Source organism: Anoplophora glabripennis, unplaced genomic scaffold (genome assembly GCF_000390285.2).
Source record: "Anoplophora glabripennis isolate ALB-LARVAE unplaced genomic scaffold, Agla_2.0 scaffold52, whole genome shotgun sequence".
NCBI classification, from domain to species: domain Eukaryota; kingdom Metazoa; phylum Arthropoda; class Insecta; order Coleoptera; family Cerambycidae; genus Anoplophora; species Anoplophora glabripennis.
In genome coordinates this window covers 1745140-1768154 of record NW_019416264.1, presented here as the reverse complement: position 1 = coordinate 1768154, position 23015 = coordinate 1745140, and the positions used below count along the sequence as shown (strand labels likewise).

The 23015-nt window shown below is 36.1% G+C and overlaps 1 protein-coding gene across 1 annotated transcript in view; it reads left to right on the top strand.

The window, feature by feature from the left end:
* LOC108903385 (dynein heavy chain 7, axonemal) overlaps positions 1-23015 on the top strand; it is a 74142-nt gene that overhangs the window by 4458 nt on the left and 46669 nt on the right. Inside the window, exons 8-27 of the mRNA XM_018705542.2 lie at positions 11-217; positions 294-588; positions 643-1055; positions 1122-1275; positions 4873-5099; positions 5158-5594; positions 5658-5773; positions 5824-5965; positions 7506-7642; positions 7700-8096; positions 11164-11309; positions 11368-11616; positions 11674-11834; positions 13765-13936; positions 14034-14216; positions 14478-14831; positions 14886-15083; positions 15150-15273; positions 17441-17616; positions 17699-17850. Of these exons, the coding sequence (XP_018561058.2) occupies positions 11-217; positions 294-588; positions 643-1055; positions 1122-1275; positions 4873-5099; positions 5158-5594; positions 5658-5773; positions 5824-5965; positions 7506-7642; positions 7700-8096; positions 11164-11309; positions 11368-11616; positions 11674-11834; positions 13765-13936; positions 14034-14216; positions 14478-14831; positions 14886-15083; positions 15150-15273; positions 17441-17616; positions 17699-17850 (4440 nt within the window). The remainder of the gene's footprint in view (positions 1-10; positions 218-293; positions 589-642; positions 1056-1121; positions 1276-4872; positions 5100-5157; positions 5595-5657; positions 5774-5823; positions 5966-7505; positions 7643-7699; positions 8097-11163; positions 11310-11367; positions 11617-11673; positions 11835-13764; positions 13937-14033; positions 14217-14477; positions 14832-14885; positions 15084-15149; positions 15274-17440; positions 17617-17698; positions 17851-23015) is intronic.

Sequence of the window (23015 nt, the reverse complement as noted above, 5' to 3'; positions counted from 1 at the left end):
CATTTTTAAGGTACCTGCACATGCCGAAGGTCATCGAAGAGCACCGGCAACTCGTTGATTCGAAACGCGACGAATTCCAGGAATCACTTAAGGTGCGAATTCAGAAATTTACCGAGGATTTGGAACTGTACGCCAGAATGGTTGATGAACTTCAGAACAACGGCGACGTTGAAGATTTGCCGAAATACCATAAGAAGGCTACGAAACTTGATGAAAGGTAGGGTTTGCATCAAAAAATGATTTTACAGTCTTAGGGATGCTTGAATTTTGTCGTACAATAAAGGATTTTTCAGATTAATTCAAGCTATGGAACGTATAGATGCTTTCAACGAGGAAGAAGCTGCTTTTGGTTTTGAAACGTCTCAGTATCCCTTGAGGAAACAAATTCATGACAAATTGGGACCTTACAAGAAACTTTACGATAACGCCGTTGGTTTCTTAGAGAAGAACGAATTGTGGATGAAGTCCAGGGTTGGTTCTCATGACCCAGAAGAAATCGAAACCGATGTAGGGACTTACTACAGGAATATCTATAAGCTGGAAAAAATATTCACCGACAAGCCTGCGACTCTCAATCTTGCCACCACGGTACTCCCAATAGTAATTTCATTTGTATATTCGTCACACCACATATTTTTTTAGGTTCGTGAGCAAATAGAGGAATTCAAGGAGCATATGCCTATAATACAGACTCTGGGTAATCCAGGAATGAAGGAACGCCACTGGGAGAAGATCTCGGAAATCGTAGGATTCCCCATAAAGGTAGACGATGAGCTTACCTTGGAAAAGGTCATCGACTATGGCCTGGACGACTACATAGAAAAGTTCGAGGCTATATCCGAAGCCGCAACCAAGGAGAACAACCTGGAGAAGAACCTGAATAAGATGATATTCGAGTGGAAGGACATGGAGTTTACGGTTTTGGTGTACAAGGATACGGGCACGTATATCCTTTCTGCTGTGGACGATATCCAAGTATTGCTGGACGACCACCTGATCAAGACGCAGACTATGAAGAACTCGCCTTATATTAAACCTTTCGAGGCTCAGATACTGTAAGTATTTTCTTGGAGACCACTCCAATTAACACCAGTTAATTCTCACGTTTTCAAATTTTGCAGGGATTGGGAGGCAAAGCTTCAGTTGCTCCAGGAAATTCTCGATGAATGGTTGAAGGTACAATCAACGTGGATGTATCTGGAACCCATATTTTCGTCTCCGGATATTCAACAACAGATGCCAGAGGAAGGTAGAAGGTTTAGTGCTGTAGACAAGGTAAAATGTATATATTTTATTTATGTTTGGACAATTTCCCAGTTGGTTGTTATTTCGTTGGTTTACAATTCTTGACGTTTCGAGAGAAATGTCGTCCTCTTCTTCAGAAGAATGGTTTTTTGGTATGAGTCATTTTAGAATTTCACGTGATTTTAAGCTCTAATCTAACGCACCTGTTTCCTCTATAAAATTTATTTCCTTATATTTTCAATGTTTCATGACATGTTTCTTGATTTTCATATCTTCTTATATTCTTACGCTTGAGGGTTGCTTTCGCTGTACAGCAAAAATAAAACGCTCTCTCAACGGTATAAATAAACTATTTGATTGAAAAAGACGTGTTGTCGGTTCGACTGTTTGCTGGAGAGTCGGTCCTCGTGGTGTGGAGTCGTTCGTAGCAGTACTTGGTCCTTGGCGCCAATCTGCCGGGGTCGTCTTCCGGGAACCCTGGTGCGTCCGGGCAGCGCCAGCGCCAGGACACACTCATTCACATATTAGTGGAGTAAAATAAGATTTTGACTTCGGAAAAATTAGCAGATCGAGTAACTTTTGAGGACACACTTGTGAGGGTGTTATGAACAACATATAAAAGGTTACCAACCGTAGAGTGTACGCTTGATCATTTATTTAACAAATTAGTTGCAAAATTCCATTTTTTATAGTATATCTTAACAAATTAAATTTTTTTAAATAAACCAATTGCGCCAATCTAAAGAACGGGAAATTTTACATGAAAAATGTATATACTTAAAGTTATTTTCTAAAATGAAAACTGTAGGTTGTAGAATTTATTTTTAAATCGTACGAAAATGTAAAGCTTCGGCACTTGCGCGCAGGTCTCGAGCAGCGCACGGCTTCGCGCGCTATCCACTGAATTTGTTATAAGTTTTGATCTATTTGATCAAATTAAGTCCACAAAAATTTGAATGAAAGAGGAATCTTGTAGCTAACAAGTTATCATAATTTTAAAATCGAAAAAATATATTTACAGGAATAGTGTGTAAATAAAGTTACGTAACGGTAGAATTTTCTACAAAATTAATTAAAGATCTGCCATTTTTTTAATTTTTAAGATAAAAATCTAAAACATTCAGAGATTACTCTTGAAATAGCATTTAAAATAGTGAGTGATATAAAAAAAAATCTTAAAATTTTAATTCTAAAAATACAACGCTCGATATATTCAATAATTTAAAAAAAGGCAAATTAAGTCGCGTTTCAAAGTCCAATAACTTTAGTTCAAAAATATGATATTGCAACTTTATAGGAGCATTTTTTGAAGCTTGAAAACTGTACTTTAAGATGATCCATTTTGTTTTGTTTAAAACGTTGAATTTATAATACAATTTCAAGGAAAACAAAAAAAAAAGGTTTGTTCTAAAACGATGAAATTTGTTGCAAAATAAAGTTTAAAAAAATATTTTTTTGCTTAAAAAAAGTATAATCAACGAAAAAAGAAATTGTTTGTTACTATAATATTGTATAAAATACGAAAAAATACGGTTTTCAATAAATTGTCGCGAGATTCAGTTTTACCTATATTTTTTCATTATGAAACGAGAGGATTCGGGTATGATTCCAACTTTTATGACTCAAGATCCACCACCAAGTGAACTTCTCAAAATGATTTTTTGCGGATGCAAAAGTGGCTGTGCTAATAATTACGGTTGCCGGAAGGCGGGTCTACTTTGCACCATAGCATGATCTAATGGTTCCGGAACTGATTGTCTCAATTGCCAAGCATTTTTCGAAGAAGAACGAGAATCAGACAAATTGCCGGAACTTCCAATGATTCAAGAGAATGAAAATTGAATATTGTTAGTTTTTTATATTTCTACTTTTAATATGCAAATATAGTTTTTCATATTTAATAAATTTGTTAATTAAGAATCCCATATATTGACTTTCCGCAGAATCCTAAACATCATACACAAATTTCTTTAAAATTTAACGAGTTGACTTCATTTTTATTTGTTCAATGATCTGAAAAATCCTAAAAATAGCAATATGAGTAAAATTGCTTTGAAAATGTAATTTTTAAGTAAATTTTAAAAAAAGTCGTCCATATTGGATCAGCCATTTTGAATTTTCATTTTCTGATATAATATTCTTGTTCAGAGACCTCAAAAACCCCTATAATGTCAATTTAACTAAATTTACTTCGAAATTCGTAATTTTTAAATAATTTTTTTTTAAAAAGTCGACCATATTGGATCAGCCATTTTGAATTTTTATTTTCTGATATAATATTCTTGTTCAGCGACTTCGAGAACCCCTATAATATCAATTTGATTAAAATTGCTTTGAAAATTGTAATTTTTTAATAAATTGTTTAAAAAAGTCGGCTATATTTTATCAGCCATTTTCAATTTTTATTTTTTAATTTATTTAGTATTAATTTGATTAAAATTGCTTTGAAATTTTTTGATTTATTTAAAATAATCTTTGAAAAACCATTTTTATATTTTAAACAATTAAATAATAATTAGCGTACAAATATAACTTTATAACTTTTTTCTATAAGCCACTTCAAGGCGATTGCAAAAGGTTTTATGAAAATCCAAGGCTCTGCTAATTAATCCGAAATAATGCATATTTTTAAGCTAACTTTACTCCACTATATTGGTTCTCCCTATCAGCTTCTTCATTTTCTATTTTTTCTACTGCGGAATACTTCTCAGTTTGTAAAATAACTTTTTTGTAAATTATGTTTTTCTATATGCCGAACAACTTCCTGTAAGTATGTGGAGTCTTACAAGAACTTAACCTTAAAAATTGTGTCAAGTTTAAATTTTGAAGAAGTATTATCAGTTTTGCGCAATATAATGAACGATGTGAAGATGTTTAGGTTGTAACACCTCTGGAAATTTGGTTAGGCAAACGACAGGAAGTTGTTGCATTCCAATGCTAACATAGGTTAGGTATGCCTCGATATTGTTAGAGTCTCGTTAGTGACGTCATGACATGCGCGTAGTTTGTACTGTACTAGATTCACATCACATTTATTACAATACACTACTGAACCATTGCAATACTTATTCTAATTGTCGTACGCTGTACCTGTCTTGGTGTATTATTGTTATTAAAATAGTACTTTCATTAATTTTACATAAGTAACTAAGAGTTTGTTTGTACAAACACAGATACATCTTGGTACATACGTAATCTCAGTTGAAATTATTCCGATTTTTCTAAATTTTTTATTTTGCTTAAGCCTATTGAGCCTATTTGCAACAACTTATTTATCTCCATTGACATTTTTAGATGTTTTCAACCTCGAGCTAACGTGTCTCTCTGTCGAATGTATACTTTGCCACATTTACATGGAATGCTGCCTACTCCGGTATCTTAGATCCTCCTTCAACTGTTGTAGATTGTATTAATAAGTTTTCTTAAGGGTCTGCCAATTTTATCCCTATATCTTTGTATATAGGACATATATGTTGCTGCAAGATGTTTCTTCTCTTTATTCTTGTGCTCGATTCATTAAGATCCTAGGCTGTATGGGTTCCCTTTCTTTAAACGTGTCATCTGGTTCCTTCCTGACAAAGACATCTATGTACGGAAAAGTACCGTCCTTTCATTTGTTGATTATAGATATGGAGGGACGTGATGAAAAGCGTCAATGCCGATTGCAAAGTCTTAGCCGTCGTGGAGATAGACAAGATGGCTGAAAGACTCAAGAAATGTAACAATCTCCTAGAAATGATCCAAAAGGGACTGAACGACTACCTAGAGAAGAAACGGTTATACTTCCCACGGTTCTTCTTCTTGTCTAACGACGAATTATTGGAAATCTTATCTGAAACTAAGGATCCCACACGGTAAGCCTTTTCGGAAGAAGTCTCAGGAATCTAATTGGTTTTATTTGCATATTTGAAGGGTACAACCTCATCTGAAGAAATGTTTCGAAGGCATAGCCAAATTAACGTTCACTGAAGACCTGGACGTGACACAGATGAGGTCTAGTGAAGGAGAAATCGTTCCACTGGTGGACGTCATCCAAACTGCTCTTGCCAGAGGCCAAGTAGAGAAATGGTTGGTCGAACTCGAAACCGACATGAAGAAATCGGTGCACAATATGGTGGCAGCGTCCATCATCGACTACCCGAAGGTTCCGCGAGAGCAGTGGGTGTTGAAGTGGCCAGGACAATGTATACAATCTGTCGGTTGCACTTTCTGGACGACAGAAGTGACGGCAGCGATTGTAGTGGGATTGGAGGAATTAAAGAAGTATTTGGTGAAGTCTAATTTACAGATTTCTAAAATAGTTGATTTGGTGAGGGGAAAATTGAATCTACAGAATCGTATAACTCTAGGTAATGCTCTGGTGATGTTAGGTACGTATGCATCAGGTGAGATTATATGATCTATTAAATCAGGTGCTTTGGTTGTGCTGGATGTTCATGCCAGGGATGTGTTATCGGGAATGATCACCGAGGAGGTTAAGAACGTGAACGACTTCAAGTGGTTGTGCCAACTTCGTTACTACTGGGAGGTAATATGAATGAAAGCAATAAAATACTGTTACAAAATAGTTTTCCACAGGGCAATCAAATGATCACTTCCATGATTAATTCCACTTTAAAATACGGATATGAGTATTTGGGGAATACCCCAAGGCTGGTGGTGACTCCATTGACTGACAGATGTTACAGAACGTTGTTTGGAGCTTTACATCTGCATTTAGGTAAGTTGAATCTGTGGTTTATTCAGTGCTGATAATTTTGGAAGAGTTTATAATTATAACGCGGAAATGTTTCGGAAGTAGCATGTTCTTGAATATTCATTATTTTTTTTTATAAAAAATTATACATGCATGTTCTGAGAAAAAGAATATGTGCCAATTGCGTTATTTTTTTCCTGTCAAAATACGGTGAGTGACAAAACAGGTGGCAGTCTTTAGTGAATTATTTTCTTTTCTAAAAGATGGATTAACAAAGTGAAAGAAAATGTGATGTAAAATAAAAGGTAGATTTGGGAAACAGCACAGACAACAAGAATGTGGAGAGACACGTAAAAGTGTTGAAATATCTTAAAAACAAGATGTGCACCGATAATATTGCAGGAAACAACGACTCTGCGGACTAACACCCCCACTAGAATTGAATTCTACTCCCAATATCTAGTAAACAACTAGGATCACTCGTCAGTCTAACATAGCAGATATTCGGCTGCGAATTATGCTGTTTATTATATATTGAGAGAATGAATGGTCGAGGAATTAGTTCACAGAGTAGTTTTTTCTCCATCGGTTTATAAATTGTGTCGTCTAGTATAGACCGATCGAAATAACTCATTTAGAAGAAAAAAAATGTTACCTGGACTTTATAGGCGGTAAAGGGGCATATAATAAACATAAAAAAAATAAATGCGTGAGCAGGGGTGGCGGAGGGTTGATTTGGGGGGTTGAAAAGTTGTGAAAAATTGTATCATTGGGATTTCTGGCGAAATTTGACGTCAAACAAAAAAGTATCCAATACAAAAGTTGTACATCATGCGAAAATCTACAACTTTTGTGGAAGTAATTTTTTAAGATAACCTCAACATTTCCGAGAAAAATTTGAAAACCGGAAAAAATGAATATCTCGGAAACTTCTTGATGTTTTTATCTAAAAAAATTTGTGGTTGTTTACGACACAGAAAGGTATACTTTCACCAAGTTTCGTCAAAATTAAATTATTTTTACGGAAATGAGAAATAAAAAACGAAAAATAAGAAAAAAACCTACTTTTCGCATTTTTCCCAGAAATCCCAATGATACAATTTTTCACAATTTTTCAACCCCGCAAATCAACCCTCCGCCACCCCTGCTCAGGCGTTTATTTTTTTTACGTTCATTATAGGCCCCTTTACCATTTCCACTTATAAAAGTCCAAGTGTAATTTGGTTGGACTAAGTAGCAACATAGGTGTTGCTTTCATAGTGCTTGGAAATAACAGGCTGCTCGCTGCCAGTTTGGCATTTTGAAGGCCTTGACATGCACAGCTGTAATCATTTCAGCAAAAATATTCCCCAGTACATGATTGATTTATCTCTTAATCCTAAACATAACTTTTATAGATGTTCAAGTATTTGTGTAGGTAATACAAATTAGTGTTCTGATGTAGCAATTTCATACAATTTTGTGCATTAAATTCCATTTAGAACGTTTTTCTTGACTATTTCCTGGACATAATTTTGGCAGTTGCCCCTTGGACTATTCCACATTTCAACTGAGAATCTTTTAGGTGGAGCTCCGGAAGGACCTGCGGGTACAGGAAAAACGGAAACGACGAAGGACTTAGCCAAAGCCGTCGCCAAACAGTGCGTCGTCTTCAACTGTTCCGACGGTTTAGACTACCTCGCCCTAGGCAAATTCTTTAAGGTTCATCCAATCTCTAGTGAGAAACAATTTTATGTTAACCTTTCGGGATAATTTCAGGGATTAGCTTCCTGCGGCGCCTGGTCATGTTTCGATGAGTTCAACCGTATAGACTTGGAGGTGCTCTCCGTCGTCGCCCAACAGATCCTGACTATCCAGAGAGGTATTAATTCCGGCAACGAGAAGCTCTTCTTCGAAGGCACCGAGCTGAAGCTGGATCCGACCTGCGCGGTGTTCATCACGATGAATCCCGGTTACGCGGGTAGATCGGAGTTGCCGGATAACCTGAAGGCCCTCTTCAGATCCGTCGCGATGATGGTTCCCGACTACGCTTTGATATCGGAAATAGAGTTGTACGCCTTCGGGTTCTTGACGGCGAAACCTCTGGCGATCAAAATCGTTGCTACGTATCGATTGTGCTCGGAGCAGTTGTCGTCGCAGTGTCACTATGATTATGGTAAGTGCTAGTACGTATGTCAATGCTGAAATCAGTATTTTTTTAACTTCATCATTTGGAGCGAAGGAATATCTTCGCCTTTCGCAAACTTTCGTGGTAGTTATTTCCAGGCTGGTTGCCACGTCATCGGTTTTGACTTAACGTTTCGAAATTGATCTCTTCTTTAGAGTTTTCTTACCCAGAAACTTAAAAATTTAATTGAAAAAAACTTCAAGCAAATGAATGTCTTTTCCTTCTTTATAAGGAAAATATTCTGTGGTAAAAATGTTTAAATAATGTATCGGTCGTATATTCAAAAGGCTGAATCTTTCTCTTTCTTTGACAGATTTGTGCTTGAAGTGTTTTTGAAATCCAAATAGTTTGAATCAAAAGATTTTGAAAGATATTTTTGTGTAAAGACAAACTTTCCCATTTATTTCGTTTTCGATTTTTGTCTTTATGAAAACGTTACTATTCCTTTCTTTTCTGGTTTTGTTGCTGAAACTTCACCCCTCATTGTAATCATTCTTAACTTTGCTTAGTTTGATATTTGCCCAGATACGTCTTATTCATTCATGATTTTGAAGTTTCTGGCTTCAACTCCATTTTTAACAGATAAAAAAATAAAAATGTAATTTTGATATAGCGACAATCTCCTAGTACTTATTCCTCCCTTAAAGTGAACGGAAAACAAGGGTATTTTTCCAAAGGCATTTCCTGACGGTTATGTCTTCCAAATGTTGAAAGTGAAACACAGTCCTTGATTCCTTCAAACTTGGTACAGTGCAGTTCTTTCATAGCAGTTACATTAAATAAAATTTTAATAAAAAACAAGTGGCGTCCAAATTAGAAAAAATCTGATGGTTTAGGCTCTCAAAATGGTTATTTGATGTTAAAGAAAATTTTCTTTCACAAATTTATATAGACCACTTCCAAAATAAGAGAATTTTTTTCTTAAATTTCTCTACAATTAATAAAAGTATGCACATTTGTACAAAACGGCGAGGATTATACTGATTTTCAGCTAATTTTTAAACTGATGTTCTTGTGGGATACAACTACTATGGAGATCCCAACTCCGACCAGAATTGAAATAAACCCATAATATCAAGTAAACACCTAGGATCATTTGTAAACCTAACCACCATACATATACACCGGTTTCGAGCTTATTAGTTTTTGTCTGTATGCTATAAATGTGAAAAATGACACTGATATAAATATAGAAGGTATGTTGTCCTACCTGTGGCATACTAATGAGAATCAATTGATAAGTTCGAAACTGGTACATTTCTGATGGTTCGGTGATCCTATGTGTATACTCGATATTGCAGCTACAATTCAATATTGGTCATTAGTNCATTGAGCCACGTATTCGCTCAAATATTCCTGGAGTCTCTCTAATTACCCTGCAAAAAATTTGTACAAAACTGCGAGGATTATACTGATTTTCAGCTAACTTTTAAACTGATGCTCTTGTGGGATACAACTATTATGGAGATCCCAACTCCGACCAGTATTGAAATAAACCCATAATATCAAATAAACACCTAGGATCATTTGTAAACCTAACCACCATACATATACACCGGTTTCGAACTTATTAGTTTTTGTCTGTATGTCTAATGTGAAAAATGACACTGATATAAATATAGAAGGTATGTTGAACTACCTGTGGCATACTAATGAGAATCAATTGATAAGTTCGAAACTGGTACATTTCTGATGGTTCGGTGATCCTATGTGTATACTCGATATTGCAGCTACAATTCAATATTGGTCATTAGTTCGCGGAGCAGTTGTTACGAGTAATATCATCAGTTAAAAGTTGTTTCGACTAATGGCGGCACAAGTCTTACTTGCACAGTAGCTGCAAAATAGTGTGTCTTTCTTGTCAGTATGGTCGCTTCAAGGCGTATGGCCGAATTGGCAAAGAGTGACCTGCTATTTCGTAGGTATTACGAAGTCAAGACTTGTGTCGCTTTTTTAAACTGATTTTTAAACTGATGATATTACCAGTAAGCATTAAATTACAATGCTGGTCGGGGCATTAGTCCGCAGAGAAGTTGTATCCCACAATATGAACAGTTTAAAACCGTTAATGTTCTGTCAATTTAAAAAATAAGTTTCTCTTCAACAAAGGACAGTTTCAATCTCTCTTTCTCGAATTCCTCACGATTCCGACGCTTATTATTGGTTAGTTTTTGCTTAAATTCTACAAGTGATTATCTTATTGAAAAGGATTTTCACTGTAAAAGGTTTAAAAAAAAATTAAAATTAAAATTATCTTTAATGGTTTTCGATTATGTAGGATATCCCAAATTGTACACGCTAAAGTTGACCTGGTGATGGAGCACTGCAAAATAAAAAAAAAGTTCATATAAATATAGGTTGTAGAACATTCAATTTCCGAGATACACAAAAAAATATAGGAATTTTTTGTCATAAATTAAATTTTAACTATAATTATAAACAGTATATAATTACAGGCGTTGAAACTTTTTCAGGCATAATAATATCATAAAAATTTAAAATTGCTATGTCAATGATTTCTTTAGCTTCTGATTTTGTATATAAAATTATATTTTTGACAGAAAATTCCTACAATTTTGTTCGTGAAACAAATAGTTTTGTACTTATTATCGACTTTCAAATATGGCGAATACTTATTTCAAATTAAAAAAATAACTATCCAAAAATGGCTCCTCTTTAGGAAAAAGTACTAGAAACACCAAACGGAATTAAATGCACTTATCCAATTTCCAAAATGTCAGTGGCGTTGAAATTCTGAGGTTCTTAGTGGCAGCATGGCATCTCCCAGTATCTCCGTCACTATTTAATTTTGCTCATAATTAGTCAAGCCATGACCCCCAATCTACACCAATATTTTAAGTAACATTTTAATGTCACGTTTTCTTTTTTAATTCCAACACTGTATCTCGAAATGAACCGTAGAAAAAAATTTCACCTGAAGGTTCATAGGCGACTTAGAAGAGGACTTTCTCTTGTTCGTCTGATTCTTTTGATGAGAGGCATCAGTCTAGTTTATCACAGCACTTCTGTTACACCTTATATAATTGTATTTTAGGAATGCGAGCTGTAAAATCAGTACTAAGAGCAGCAGGTGCTTTGAAGCTGCGTTATCCTGATGAGAAGGAAGACATCTTGGTGTTGAGATCCATCAAAGATGTCAATCTAGCCAAGTTTTTGGTCCACGACGTCCCATTGTTCCATGTAAATAAACACATATCTATCCTCAAAGCAATTTCTATATATATGTTTCTTCGTGCAGGGAATCACATCTGATTTGTTCCCCGGCGTGGTGTTGCCGGAACCCGACTACGTCATCCTGAACCAAGCGGTGGAAGATGCCTGCAAGGTGAGGAACGTCCAATGTACTCAGTTCTTCCTCGAAAAAATCCAGCAGTTGTACGAAATGATAGTGGTGAGGCACGGCCTGATGCTGGTAGGTTTTCCTTTCGCCGGGAAGACGACTTGCTACAGGGTGCTAGCCGATGCCTTGGCTCTTGTGGAGGAAAGGGTAGGAATCTGAACATGTTTTTCCGTTGGTCTTGTTTTATATCATGTAACATTGTAGGGCGGAATGGACGAGCACAGAGCTATTTACACAATCATGAATCCGAAGTCTATCACGATGGGGCAACTTTACGGCCAATTCGATCCGGTTTCGCATGAGTGGTCGGATGGGGTGCTCGCTGTTAGCTTTAGACAGTTTGCCATGTCCACTTCAGAAGACAGGTGAGAATAAGATGTTGGTGTGACTATGTTTGCAGAATGCCTTAAACTACACAAGCTGACAAAGAAAAGTTTTTGTCTTTTAGATCAGACCCGGTTTTTCCTATGTATCTTGATGTTATAAAAACGAATTTCATTCTGACGCAAGAGTTTTTCATCTTCAATCACTTTCAAATGCGCGATATTTCAGGTTTTCTGACATTTTTTGGGTAACATCATGACACTCAGTGAGGAGTCCATGAATAGCCTCCACTTTTAACGTCGAAATAGGACACTAACGTACCCTCTTCATCTGAAAAAAAATATTTCCGACAATATCTTTCTCTTGATCGATACACATAAGATTTGGTTCCCTCAGATAGAAGATTTTTCTTTTTTAGTTCTCTAGCTAAATATTCAGCTTAATCTGAGGATTGAGAATAAAATCATTCAATTCACTCTGATTTTGATGTTTCTTTCCATCCTACGTCTTCACTGTCGTGAAACTTCACTTTGATTATCGCGAAAAGCATGATGAATGATTTCACCAAGAGTTAATGGGAATGGAAAAAAGGAATCAGGTTTGTGTGTCAGTATGTTGAAAAAAAATAGGTGCAAAGGGAAAGAGAACCCACTATATATATTTTTTGAAGATAAAAGAGTTCGATATAGGCGAAAACGTTAATTAAAGGATAAATATCATTGAAACACCAGTTTTTTTAATTTAGTTGGCATTTTCTCGAATATGGTGGGTGCTCGTGGTAAACTGACTTCAGATTCAATTTCAGCTGGTCTGAAAATATGGGAGTAGGATTATGGAATCCAGTATATGGACCAGTGTCTTCCACTTGTTACAATCGTCAAAATAAGAGTTCGCTGTAAGCGAAAACGTTAATTAAATGATAAATATTCTTGAAACACAAGTTTTTTTAAAATTTAGTGGGCATATTCTCGAATGTGGTGGGTGCTCGTGCCAAACTGACTTCAGATTCAATTTCAGCGGGTCTGAAAATATTGGAATAGGATTATGGAATCCAGTATATGGACCAGTGTCTTCCACTTGCTACAATCCTCAAAATAAAAGAGTTCGCTGTAAGCGAAAACGTTAATTAAATGATAAATATTCTTGAAACACAAGTTTTTTTAAATTTAGTTGGCATTTTCTCGAATATGGTGGGTGCTCGTGCCAAACTGACTCCAGATTCAATTTCAGCGGGTCTGAAAATATGGGAGTAGGATTATGGAATCCAGTATATGGACCAGTGTCTTCCACTTGCTACAATCCTCAAAATAAAAGAGTTCGCTGTAAGCGAAAACGTTAATTAAATGATAAATATTCTTGAAACACAAGTTTTTTTTAATTTGGTCGACATTTTCTCAAATATGGTGGGTGCTCGTGCCAAACTGACTTCAGATTCAATTTCAGCGGGTCTGAAAATATTGGAATAGGATTATGGAATCCAGTATATGGACCAGTGTATTCCACTTCTTACAATCCTCAAGATAAAAGAATTCACTATAATCGAAAACGTTAATTAAAGGATAAATATTCTTGAAACACAAGTTTTTTTGAATTTAGTTGGCATTTTCTCGAATATGGTGGGTGCTCGTGCCAAACTGACTTCAGATTCAATTTCAGCGGGTCCGAAAATATGGGAGTAGTATTATGGAATCCAGTATATGGACCAGCGTCTTCCACTTGTTACAATCAGGCATATTGTCGTTTTTTGAGAATTTGGGGACTATTTTCTGAAAAATGATAGATACTGTCGTCATATTAACCTCAGCGTGTCCAGTGGGTCAAATATGTAGCAATAATAGGGTCTGATCAAAGGAACAGACCACTTTTCTTGTATGTGGCTGTGTATTTATTATATTTCATTTGTTAACACTTCCCACTTTTCATGAGCAAAATATTCATCTTTCTATTAACGTTTTTCGAAATCTTAAATAGGAAGTGGTTGATTTTCGACGGACCTGTCGACGCCGTATGGATCGAAAACATGAACACGGTGTTGGACGACAATAAGAAGTTGTGCTTGATGTCCGGAGAGATCATTCAACTCTCCAATACCACGAATTTAATATTCGAGCCTATGGATTTGGATGTGGCGTCTCCTGCCACGGTAACTATTTGTATAAAATCAAATTTTATCAATTTGTCTATTTGCATTTACTCGTCGAGCAACTCCGAAGGCAGCAAATTGCATACTTTTATTTCAGGTGTCGAGATGTGGAATGATCTATATGGAACCGGGATCTTTGGGATGGGAACCCCTATTGCAATCTTGGTTAAATACGTTACCTACATTTATAAACAACGATTTCTACAAAAACATGATTTACAATTTGTTCTTGAGGTTCTGCAGGCCGCTGCTGTGGCTAATTCGAAAGGGAGGTGTCAAGGTAAGCACAAAAATTATAATGAGAAATATTTGACAAATTAGAACCAGACTTCAATTCATATCCTCACAAATGTATACCAAACATACTCCTGGAAGCAAAGTTTTTAAATAATAATATTGTAACCATTTAACCAATTAACTCCCACCAATTAACTCACAATATCTAGTCTCAAACGTGAAATGCGACTGCTGATTTTAAAATCATGTATGCATACATATTTACACAGAGGAATAATAATAATAATATTATACTTGTTTGCAGGAAATTATATCCAGCTCGGATCACAACCTTCTAAAATCCGCGATGAACCTTTTCGATTGTTTCATGGACGATTTCTATGACGAGAAATTCAGAGAACAAGTTTCCGACCTCGATGTTAGGGCCCAGCTGGAGGGATCCTTCTTCTTCGCCTGCATCTGGTCGCTCGGAGCCACGATAGACATAGACAGCAGACCGAAGTTCAGCATGCTCTTCAGGGGTTTGCTGGAGAAGGAGTTTCCGGAAAAAGTGAAAGAGGCTTTGCACATTCCATTCGAGATCCATAAGCCGGAGAAGCCATATATCTTCTCGATTCCTATTGGGGAGACTGTTTTCGACTATCGTTTTATTAAAGAGGTAAAACAATGGGTTTGGTGGAGTTTTTTTAAATAAAATTATTGTTAATTCAAGGGCAAAGGCAAATGGAAATTGTGGTCTGATGAGCTTATGAATTCCCCTCCCATACCTAGGGATATTCCAGTTAATCAAATAATCGTCACTACCGTGGAAACCATCAGGAATATTGCTCTGATGCAGCTGTTGGTGCAGCACCAAAAGGCTATGATCATTATTGGGCCGACCGGTACAGGGAAATCAGTATATGTTACTGTAAGGAAATGTTTTGTAGTATTAATTTCACTAACAGTGAACTAACGTTTCTTTTGTTATTTTTAGGATTTCCTGTTGAAGAAAAACGATACCAGTACCTACATACCACTATTCATCAATTTCTCCGCACAAACAACCGCCAACCAAACTCAAGACATCATCATGTCCAAGTTAGATAAAAGAAGAAAAGGTAAGTCGCTTATTACATTAATTGTTTCAACTAAATTAGATTGTTAAAAAAAACATGATATCAATCTTTAGTCTCTGTTATAAATGAGTTCACAATTTCTGGCTTGGTTGCCTCGTCGTCAGTTTAGACTTCTTCAATTTTTGAAAGATATATCGCCATCTTCGTCGGAAGAAACTCTGAGACAGGTGATTAAGTCCCCTAACCGGTATTTATGTTTGCTGTATGTACTAGTTCACGTTCTGGTGCATGATTTGAAGTCACTTATCTGTTCTGTTCCGGTTCTGAATGTGTTGTCTAGTGGTTTCCAAATTCCAAGTAGTTCTAAGTCTCGATCTCGGTCGAAATTATTTTTCTGGATTTCTATTGTTTGTCTATAGAGTCTTGGCAAAATTCTTCTAGTATTTATTAAAATTTTGATATTACTTAGATCTGTCATCCAAGTGTTCTTTTTCGCAAAATATATGATCTCCGAATTTGGTTGTCGAAGGTACTTATCCTGGTTTTAAACCTGATGAAGATGAGAATCAAAATTCCTGTAGGTTGGCTTTCTGTAAACGCTGGGCACCTTTTTTTCTCAACAAGTAGATTCAGAAGTGGAAGGGAAACCGTTTCCTTCCATCTCTATAGACAAACTGATGTTGTGATATATTTCATTAATGTGTTTCAGAAATTTTTCTGTCATATGGTTGAATGATTTCCAGGCTGGTTGCCACGTCGTCGATTTACAACTCTTGACGTTTCGAGAGAGATATCGCTCTCTTCTTCAGAAGTTACTTTGACACTGGAGATCTACTAATGTTGTTACTATTTATATTTGATGTGGTCACTGATCCATAACGGTCCGGTGGGTGACCTCGTACGCCTTGTTGACGTTCCAGTGGGTTGCTTTCACGGATGACTCTCTTCCATATGCCTGGCAGATCCACGCCATCGTCCCTGTTGAAATTGTTCGGATTCTTGTAAATTTCTAAAAGCTGTTTTACATTGACAATTTATTGATCAATTAATTGATGAAGTCGCTTCATCAAGAAATTGGACAAGTGTAATGCACCAAATCAGCTGTCAAATAACTTCGTCAATTTATTCATCAAGTTCTTGACGAATTAGAGCATGTTCTAATTTTCGTCAATTTCTTCGTGAAGTTCGGAAGTACCAACCCAACAGATTTCCAGCCTCAGATCAGTAATGAGGTTATGTTATTAGAATATGTAAATAATTGTGTGGCGTCGTGCTAGTTTTGCATTGTTTTTACTGTTTTGTTATTTACAAAAACTAATATTTATATAATATGTGTCAGAACGGTACCGCGGTATCACTACAATTATGAGTGGAAAGGTGACATTTTTGAAATTTATTTGCTTCTTTGATTCATTGGTAGAACTGATTCATACGTCAAAAAACTTGACAAAGTCTATAGCAGTGTAAAACCACACTGTTTACCAATAAATTCGTGAATTAATTGTTGAAGAACTTCGTCAATTTAGTGATGAATAAATTGTCAATGTAAAACAGCTATAATGCTTCTCTGTATAGTCGGGTCCAAAATCTTCTCTCTCTCACCACCATGTTGGCTTCACTCAGATCCACTGTGTGTCACGTGTCCGCCCTATGCTCTGCTACTACCGATTTTTTCCAGTTGTTATTTCTGAGGTGACTTTTGTGTTCCTTTAACCTCGTGTTGATGTGCCTTCCTGTTTGTCCTATGTAGACCTTTCTGCAAGCGCAGGGAATAATGTACACACCGGGGCCCTGGAGCTAGTCGTTGTTGCAGGTATCTGGAAACGCTGCCGCCACCTTCTTTACAGTGCTGAATACTGTGTTGATATTCCTCTTCTTCAAAAGACGTCCGATTTTATCTGTACAGCCTTTCACATAAGGTAGATATGTCGTCGCTAAGTACTCCTGGTTCTCTATGGGCGTGTGTCTCCTCCTGATTCCATTCTCTCTCAGGGCCGTGCGTGTTCTAGTTTTTCGGCCAAGTGTCTTGGCTCGCTGATAATCCGTCATATGTCGTCAGAACTGACACCTTGGTTTTAGAGAAAACAGATTAACCATTTACAGCTGCCACGAAATCCTTTAAACTCTAACATCAATTTTCGCATGCTTTAGAGATAACTTGAATGATCAATAACTTGATCAAGATATACTATTTTTCCTTTCATTTCAGGCGTGTTTGGGCCTCCGGTAACGAAAAGATGCGTGATATTCGTAGACGACGTCAATATGCCTCTCAAAGAAATCTACGGTGCTCAGCCGCCGATTGAACTGTTGAGGCAATGGTTCGACCACGAGATGTGGTACGACCGAAAGGAGATCGTACCCATGAAACTAATAGACATCCAGGTAATAAAACACTACTGGGAAAAGGTTCATAGCAGAACTGTACCTATCCATTATACTATGGTACGTTTTAATTTTGTTTCAGTTCATGTGCGCTATGTGTCCACCAGGTGGCGGAGGCAACACTATCACTCCTAGGTTCTCTCGACACTTCAACCACGTCTGTATCGACGAATTCCAAGACAACACGCTGATCAACATTTTCAGCAAGATCATGCTGTGGCATTTAGATACAAGGTACGTCTTCTTCATGTTCCTCTAGGTCTTTCTTCTGAATCAACACATCAGTAAGATGCATTTCTAATCCCGTTTTCAAGAAATAAATTGCTTCCAGGTGATTTTAGCAACAGCAACTTGAAAAAGACTGATATTTATTTTTGTTTTTATATTTTTCACATGACATTTGTAATTTGATAGTTGATTTTAAGAGTACCATTCCTACGACTAGGTGAACATAAAGATAACTACAGTTACGTTACAACAGTTGGTTATTTTCAAGTTCGGCGAATAACAATGAACGAATTGTTTGTGAAATCGTTGCTGCATCTTTGACAATATACAGGGTGGTCCCGAGGTAATGGGCCAAAATTCATGGGTAGATTTCCGAAGTAAAGGTATTGCGATTTAGCCGAACTTACCTTAGTCCAAAAGTTGATAGTTAAAGAGATACAGGGTGTTAAATGTAAAATATTATTTCAGTTTTTTTAAATTTATTCCTTAAAAAATGCAAATATCTTCACAAAATTTTGGGGATTGGAGTTCTTTGAGTAGAGGAATTGAAATCTGTTCACATTTTGGTTAAAGTTCATAGAGGGCGCTAGCTGCAGTAGATTGAATGTGTTAAAAACGACATAACTTTTTTGTACTTTAAGGTATCTCATCTTTGGTAACAAATTCTTATTTTTCANAGCTAATGACAAGTATACCATTTTTTCACGAAAATAATGTAGGTTTAAGATTTTTTAAAAAAAGAAGCGTTAACGTTGTGGATAAAAAAATTATGCTCGTATTTACGTCATAAACACGGCGTATGTGGCGCCCTCTAGAAGATACATCGAAATAGATAACAAATTATGATTTCTCGTATACAGAAACATCTACCCCTAAATTTTCACGTTCATACACTCAAAAATATTATAATTATTCCGAAAATTCAATTTTTAATTTTTAACTTTGACACCCTGTATCTTTTTTGTTATCAGCATTTTATTAAGGCATGTTGGCTCCAATCGTAATATTTTAAAGTAAAAAATCTAGTATGTCTCTATGGACCATTACTTACGGACCACCCTGTAGACAAACTGATGTGATATATTTCATTAATGTGTTTCAGAAATTTTTCTGTCATATGGTTGAATGATTTCCAGGCTGGTTGCCACGTCGTCGATATACAACTCTTGACGTTTCGAGAGAGCTATTGCTCTCTTCTTCAAAAGTTACTCTGAAACTGGAGATCTGCTAATGTTGTTACTATTTATATTTGATGTGGTCACTGATCCATAACGGTCCGGTGGGTGACCATCGTACGCCTTGTTGACGTTCCAGTGGGTTGCTTTCACGGATGACTCTCTTCCATATGCCTGGCAGATCCACGCTACCGTACCTGTTGAAATTGTTCAGATTTTTGTAATGCTTCTCTGTATAGTACGGGGCCAAAATCTTCTCTCTCTCACCACCATGTTGGCTTCACTCAGATCCACTGTGTGTACCGTGTCCGCCCTATACTCTACTACTGCCGATGTCTCCCAGTTGTTATTTTTGAGGTGACTTTTGTGTTCCTTTGACCTCATGTTGATGTGCCTTCCTGTTTGTCGTATGTGGACCTTTCCGCGAGAGCAGGGAATACTGTACACACCAGGGCCCTGGAGCTGGTCGTTGTTGCAGGTATCTGGAAACGCTGCCGCCACCTTCTTTACAGTGCTGAATACTATGTTGATATTCCTCTTCTTCGAAAGGCGTCCGATTTTATCTGTACAACCTTTCATATAAGGTAGATACGTCGTCGCTAAGTACTCCTGGTTCTCTATGGGCGTGTGTCTCCTCCTGATTCCATTCCCTCTCAGGGCCGTGCGTAGGTGTTCTAGTTCCTGATCCTGATGATCCTTCATATTCCGTTAGAACTGACACCTTGGTTTTAGAGAAAACAGATTAACCATTTACAGCTGCCACGAAATCCTTTAAACTCTAACATCAATTTTCGCATGCTTTAGAGATAACTTGAATGATCAATAACTTGATCAAGATATACTATTTTTCCTTTCATTTCAGGCGTGTTTGGGCCTCCGGTAACGAAAAGATGCGTGATATTCGTAGACGACGTCAATATGCCTCTCAAAGAAATCTACGGTGCTCAGCCGCCGATTGAACTGTTGAGGCAATGGTTCGACCACGAGATGTGGTACGACCGAAAGGAGATCGTACCCATGAAACTAATAGACATCCAGGTAATAAAACACTACTGGGAAAAGGTTCATAGCAGAACTGTACCTATCCATTATACTATGGTACGTTTTAATTTTGTTTCAGTTCATGTGCGCTATGTGTCCACCAGGTGGCGGAGGCAACACTATCACTCCTAGGTTCTCTCGACACTTCAACCACGTCTGTATCGACGAATTCCAAGACAACACGCTGATCAACATTTTCAGCAAGATCATGCTGTGGCATTTAGATACAAGGTACGTCTTCTTCATGTTCCTCTAGGTCTTTCTTCTGAATCAACACATCAGTAAGATGCATTTCTAATCCCGTTTTCAAGAAATAAATTGCTTCCAGGTGATTTTAGCAACAGCAACTTGAAAAAGACTGATATTTATTTTTGTTTTTATATTTTTCACATGACATTTGTAATTTGATAGTTGATTTTAAGAGTACCATTCCTACGACTAGGTGAACATAAAGATAACTACAGTTACGTTACAACAGTTGGTTATTTTCAAGTTCGGCGAATAACAATGAACGAATTGTTTGTGAAATCGTTGCTGCATCTTTGACAATATACAGGGTGGTCCCGAGGTAATGGGCCAAAATTCATGGGTAGATTTCCCAAGTAAAGATATTGCGATTTAGCCGAACTTACCTTAGTCCNCAGGTGGCATGACATAACATTCCTATTATTTGATAAGCTTTAGATTATTCAGTTATTAAATGTTTGAAATTATTTGTCTTTACGGAAAACACTATTTAAAGAATATGGGGCCCTTTTAAGCACAATTTAGAACTTTATTAAGTCAAATATTTTTTAATTTTCAATAAAAATAAAAAACTAACCTTTTAATTTGGATAAGTCCGGATATAAGATGTTTCCATTCACACAAGCTATCGCTCAGATATTTACAACGTTTTTCCTACATTATTTTCACTGCATTTTCTTTACGAAATTGGCCCACTGCGTCCCGTTGAATCGCCCTAGTTAAAATGGCCGGAAAACTGCAAAGAAATTATTTCGTGAATAACTTGAAAAGTATTAGGAATTTCACAAACATGCAAAGGACCAAAGTTGTACAGCATAAAATTCTCTATAAAAACGGTGTGTATTATGTTTTTGAGAACTTTGAATTATGTTCCATATTTTAAATTTTTTATTGAGAAGATTATGGATGAAGATGAAATAATATGAAGAGACAAGAGGTTCCTAGAACACTGAGGATTTATTATAGCTGGATATTTTTTTTAATGTAATTCACAAAATATTCACTAGATCCACTGAGTTATACAGGGTGTCCCGTTCATGTTTCAAAAAAACTTGTGTGCGAGTTCCTCATGGGAAAATAATAGGGGTTGTTCATATAAAGTTTTTTTCTTAGACCCCCTGTTTTCGAGATACAGTGTGTTGAAGTTGTTACTTTCCAAATGGTTTTCCTTAATTATCTTTAAATCGGCTACAGATAAAAATGTCAAAATTTGTACACGANTTGGAGTTCGTTGAGTAGAGGAATTGAAATCTGTTCACATTTTGGTTAAAGTTCATAGAGGGCGCTAGCTGCAGTAGATTGAATGTGTTAAAAACGACATAACTTTTTTGTACTTTAAGGTATCTGATGTCTGGTATCAAATTCTTATTTTCCAACTTTTTTTGCACAAAAAAGGTATACTTTATTAAAGTAGCTATCTTGCACCGTTTTCGAGATATTTGGCTTTGAAACTTCCAATGCTGTTGCATTAAATTACAATTAATTACCTACAGGTATTATTAATTTAGGGGTAAAGTTTCTTAAGTAGGATTTGGACGAAAATAAAATAATTGACGTCTTCCACTTGTCTTATTATTAGCTTACAAATTAAATTGTATACTGGTATACATAAATGTGAGATAGAATGCCGAGGTTTTCGTTTTTGGAGTTATATGCAGTCAGTTTTTATGGAGAAACTATAAACACTTAAGAAAGAAGAACTTTAGTAGCAGGTTTTAAATGCTGCAGTCATTTTGCTTTAAGGATTTATACTTTAAAATAAGACAATCTTTTAATAAACGTGTTGATAAATGTTTTGAAGTTAGATGAGGACATTTTGAGCAATTATTGTCAAAAAGGCATATTTTTTACTAATGTTTACTATTTTACTGTTTATTACAATTTTTAATTCTAAATAAACCCTTGTTTTTGACATTTCTAAATTATTTTAATTATTTCAACTATTAGCATTAGAAGTTTCAAAGCCAAATATCACGGAAACGGTGCGAGACAGCTACTTTCATAAAGTCTACCTTATTTGTGTAAAAAAAGTTGGAAAATAAGAATTTGATACTAAAGATGAGATACCTTTAAGTACAAAAAAGTTAAGTCGTTTCCAACACCTTCAATCTACGGCAGCTGGCGCCCTCTATGAACTGTAACCAAAATGTGAACAAATTTCAATTCTCTATCCAAGATGTGTAGATATTTGCATTTATTAAGAAATAAATGGAAATAAACTAAAATAATATTTTACATTTAACACCCTGTATCTCTTTAACTATCAACTTTTGGACTAAGGTAAGTTCGGCTAATCCGCAACATTTTTGCTTCGGGAATTTACCCATGAATTTTGGCCCATTACCTCGGGACCACCCTGTATAGGATGTTGGAGTATTCCCTTAAGGTGGCCATATTCCTGGCCGAGAAATAGTGAAATTTCTGGCGTTTTTAGGTACTGAAATCTTTAAAAGTAAAACGTGTAGAACAAAAGTGAGCACAAAAATAAAATCTTTGATGTTTTGTTTATTCATTGTTACCATTTAAATTTACTCAAATAAAATAATAACTAAAAAAAAGCATTTATAAAACATGCGTTTGCTGTTATTCTAACCCCACATTTTAAGAATTATTTTCACGTACTTATAAATAAAAGTAAACAATTTTATATGTAGGACTAAGCAAGTAAATGTTATAAGAATATTTACATGTGGAATTATATATAAAAAA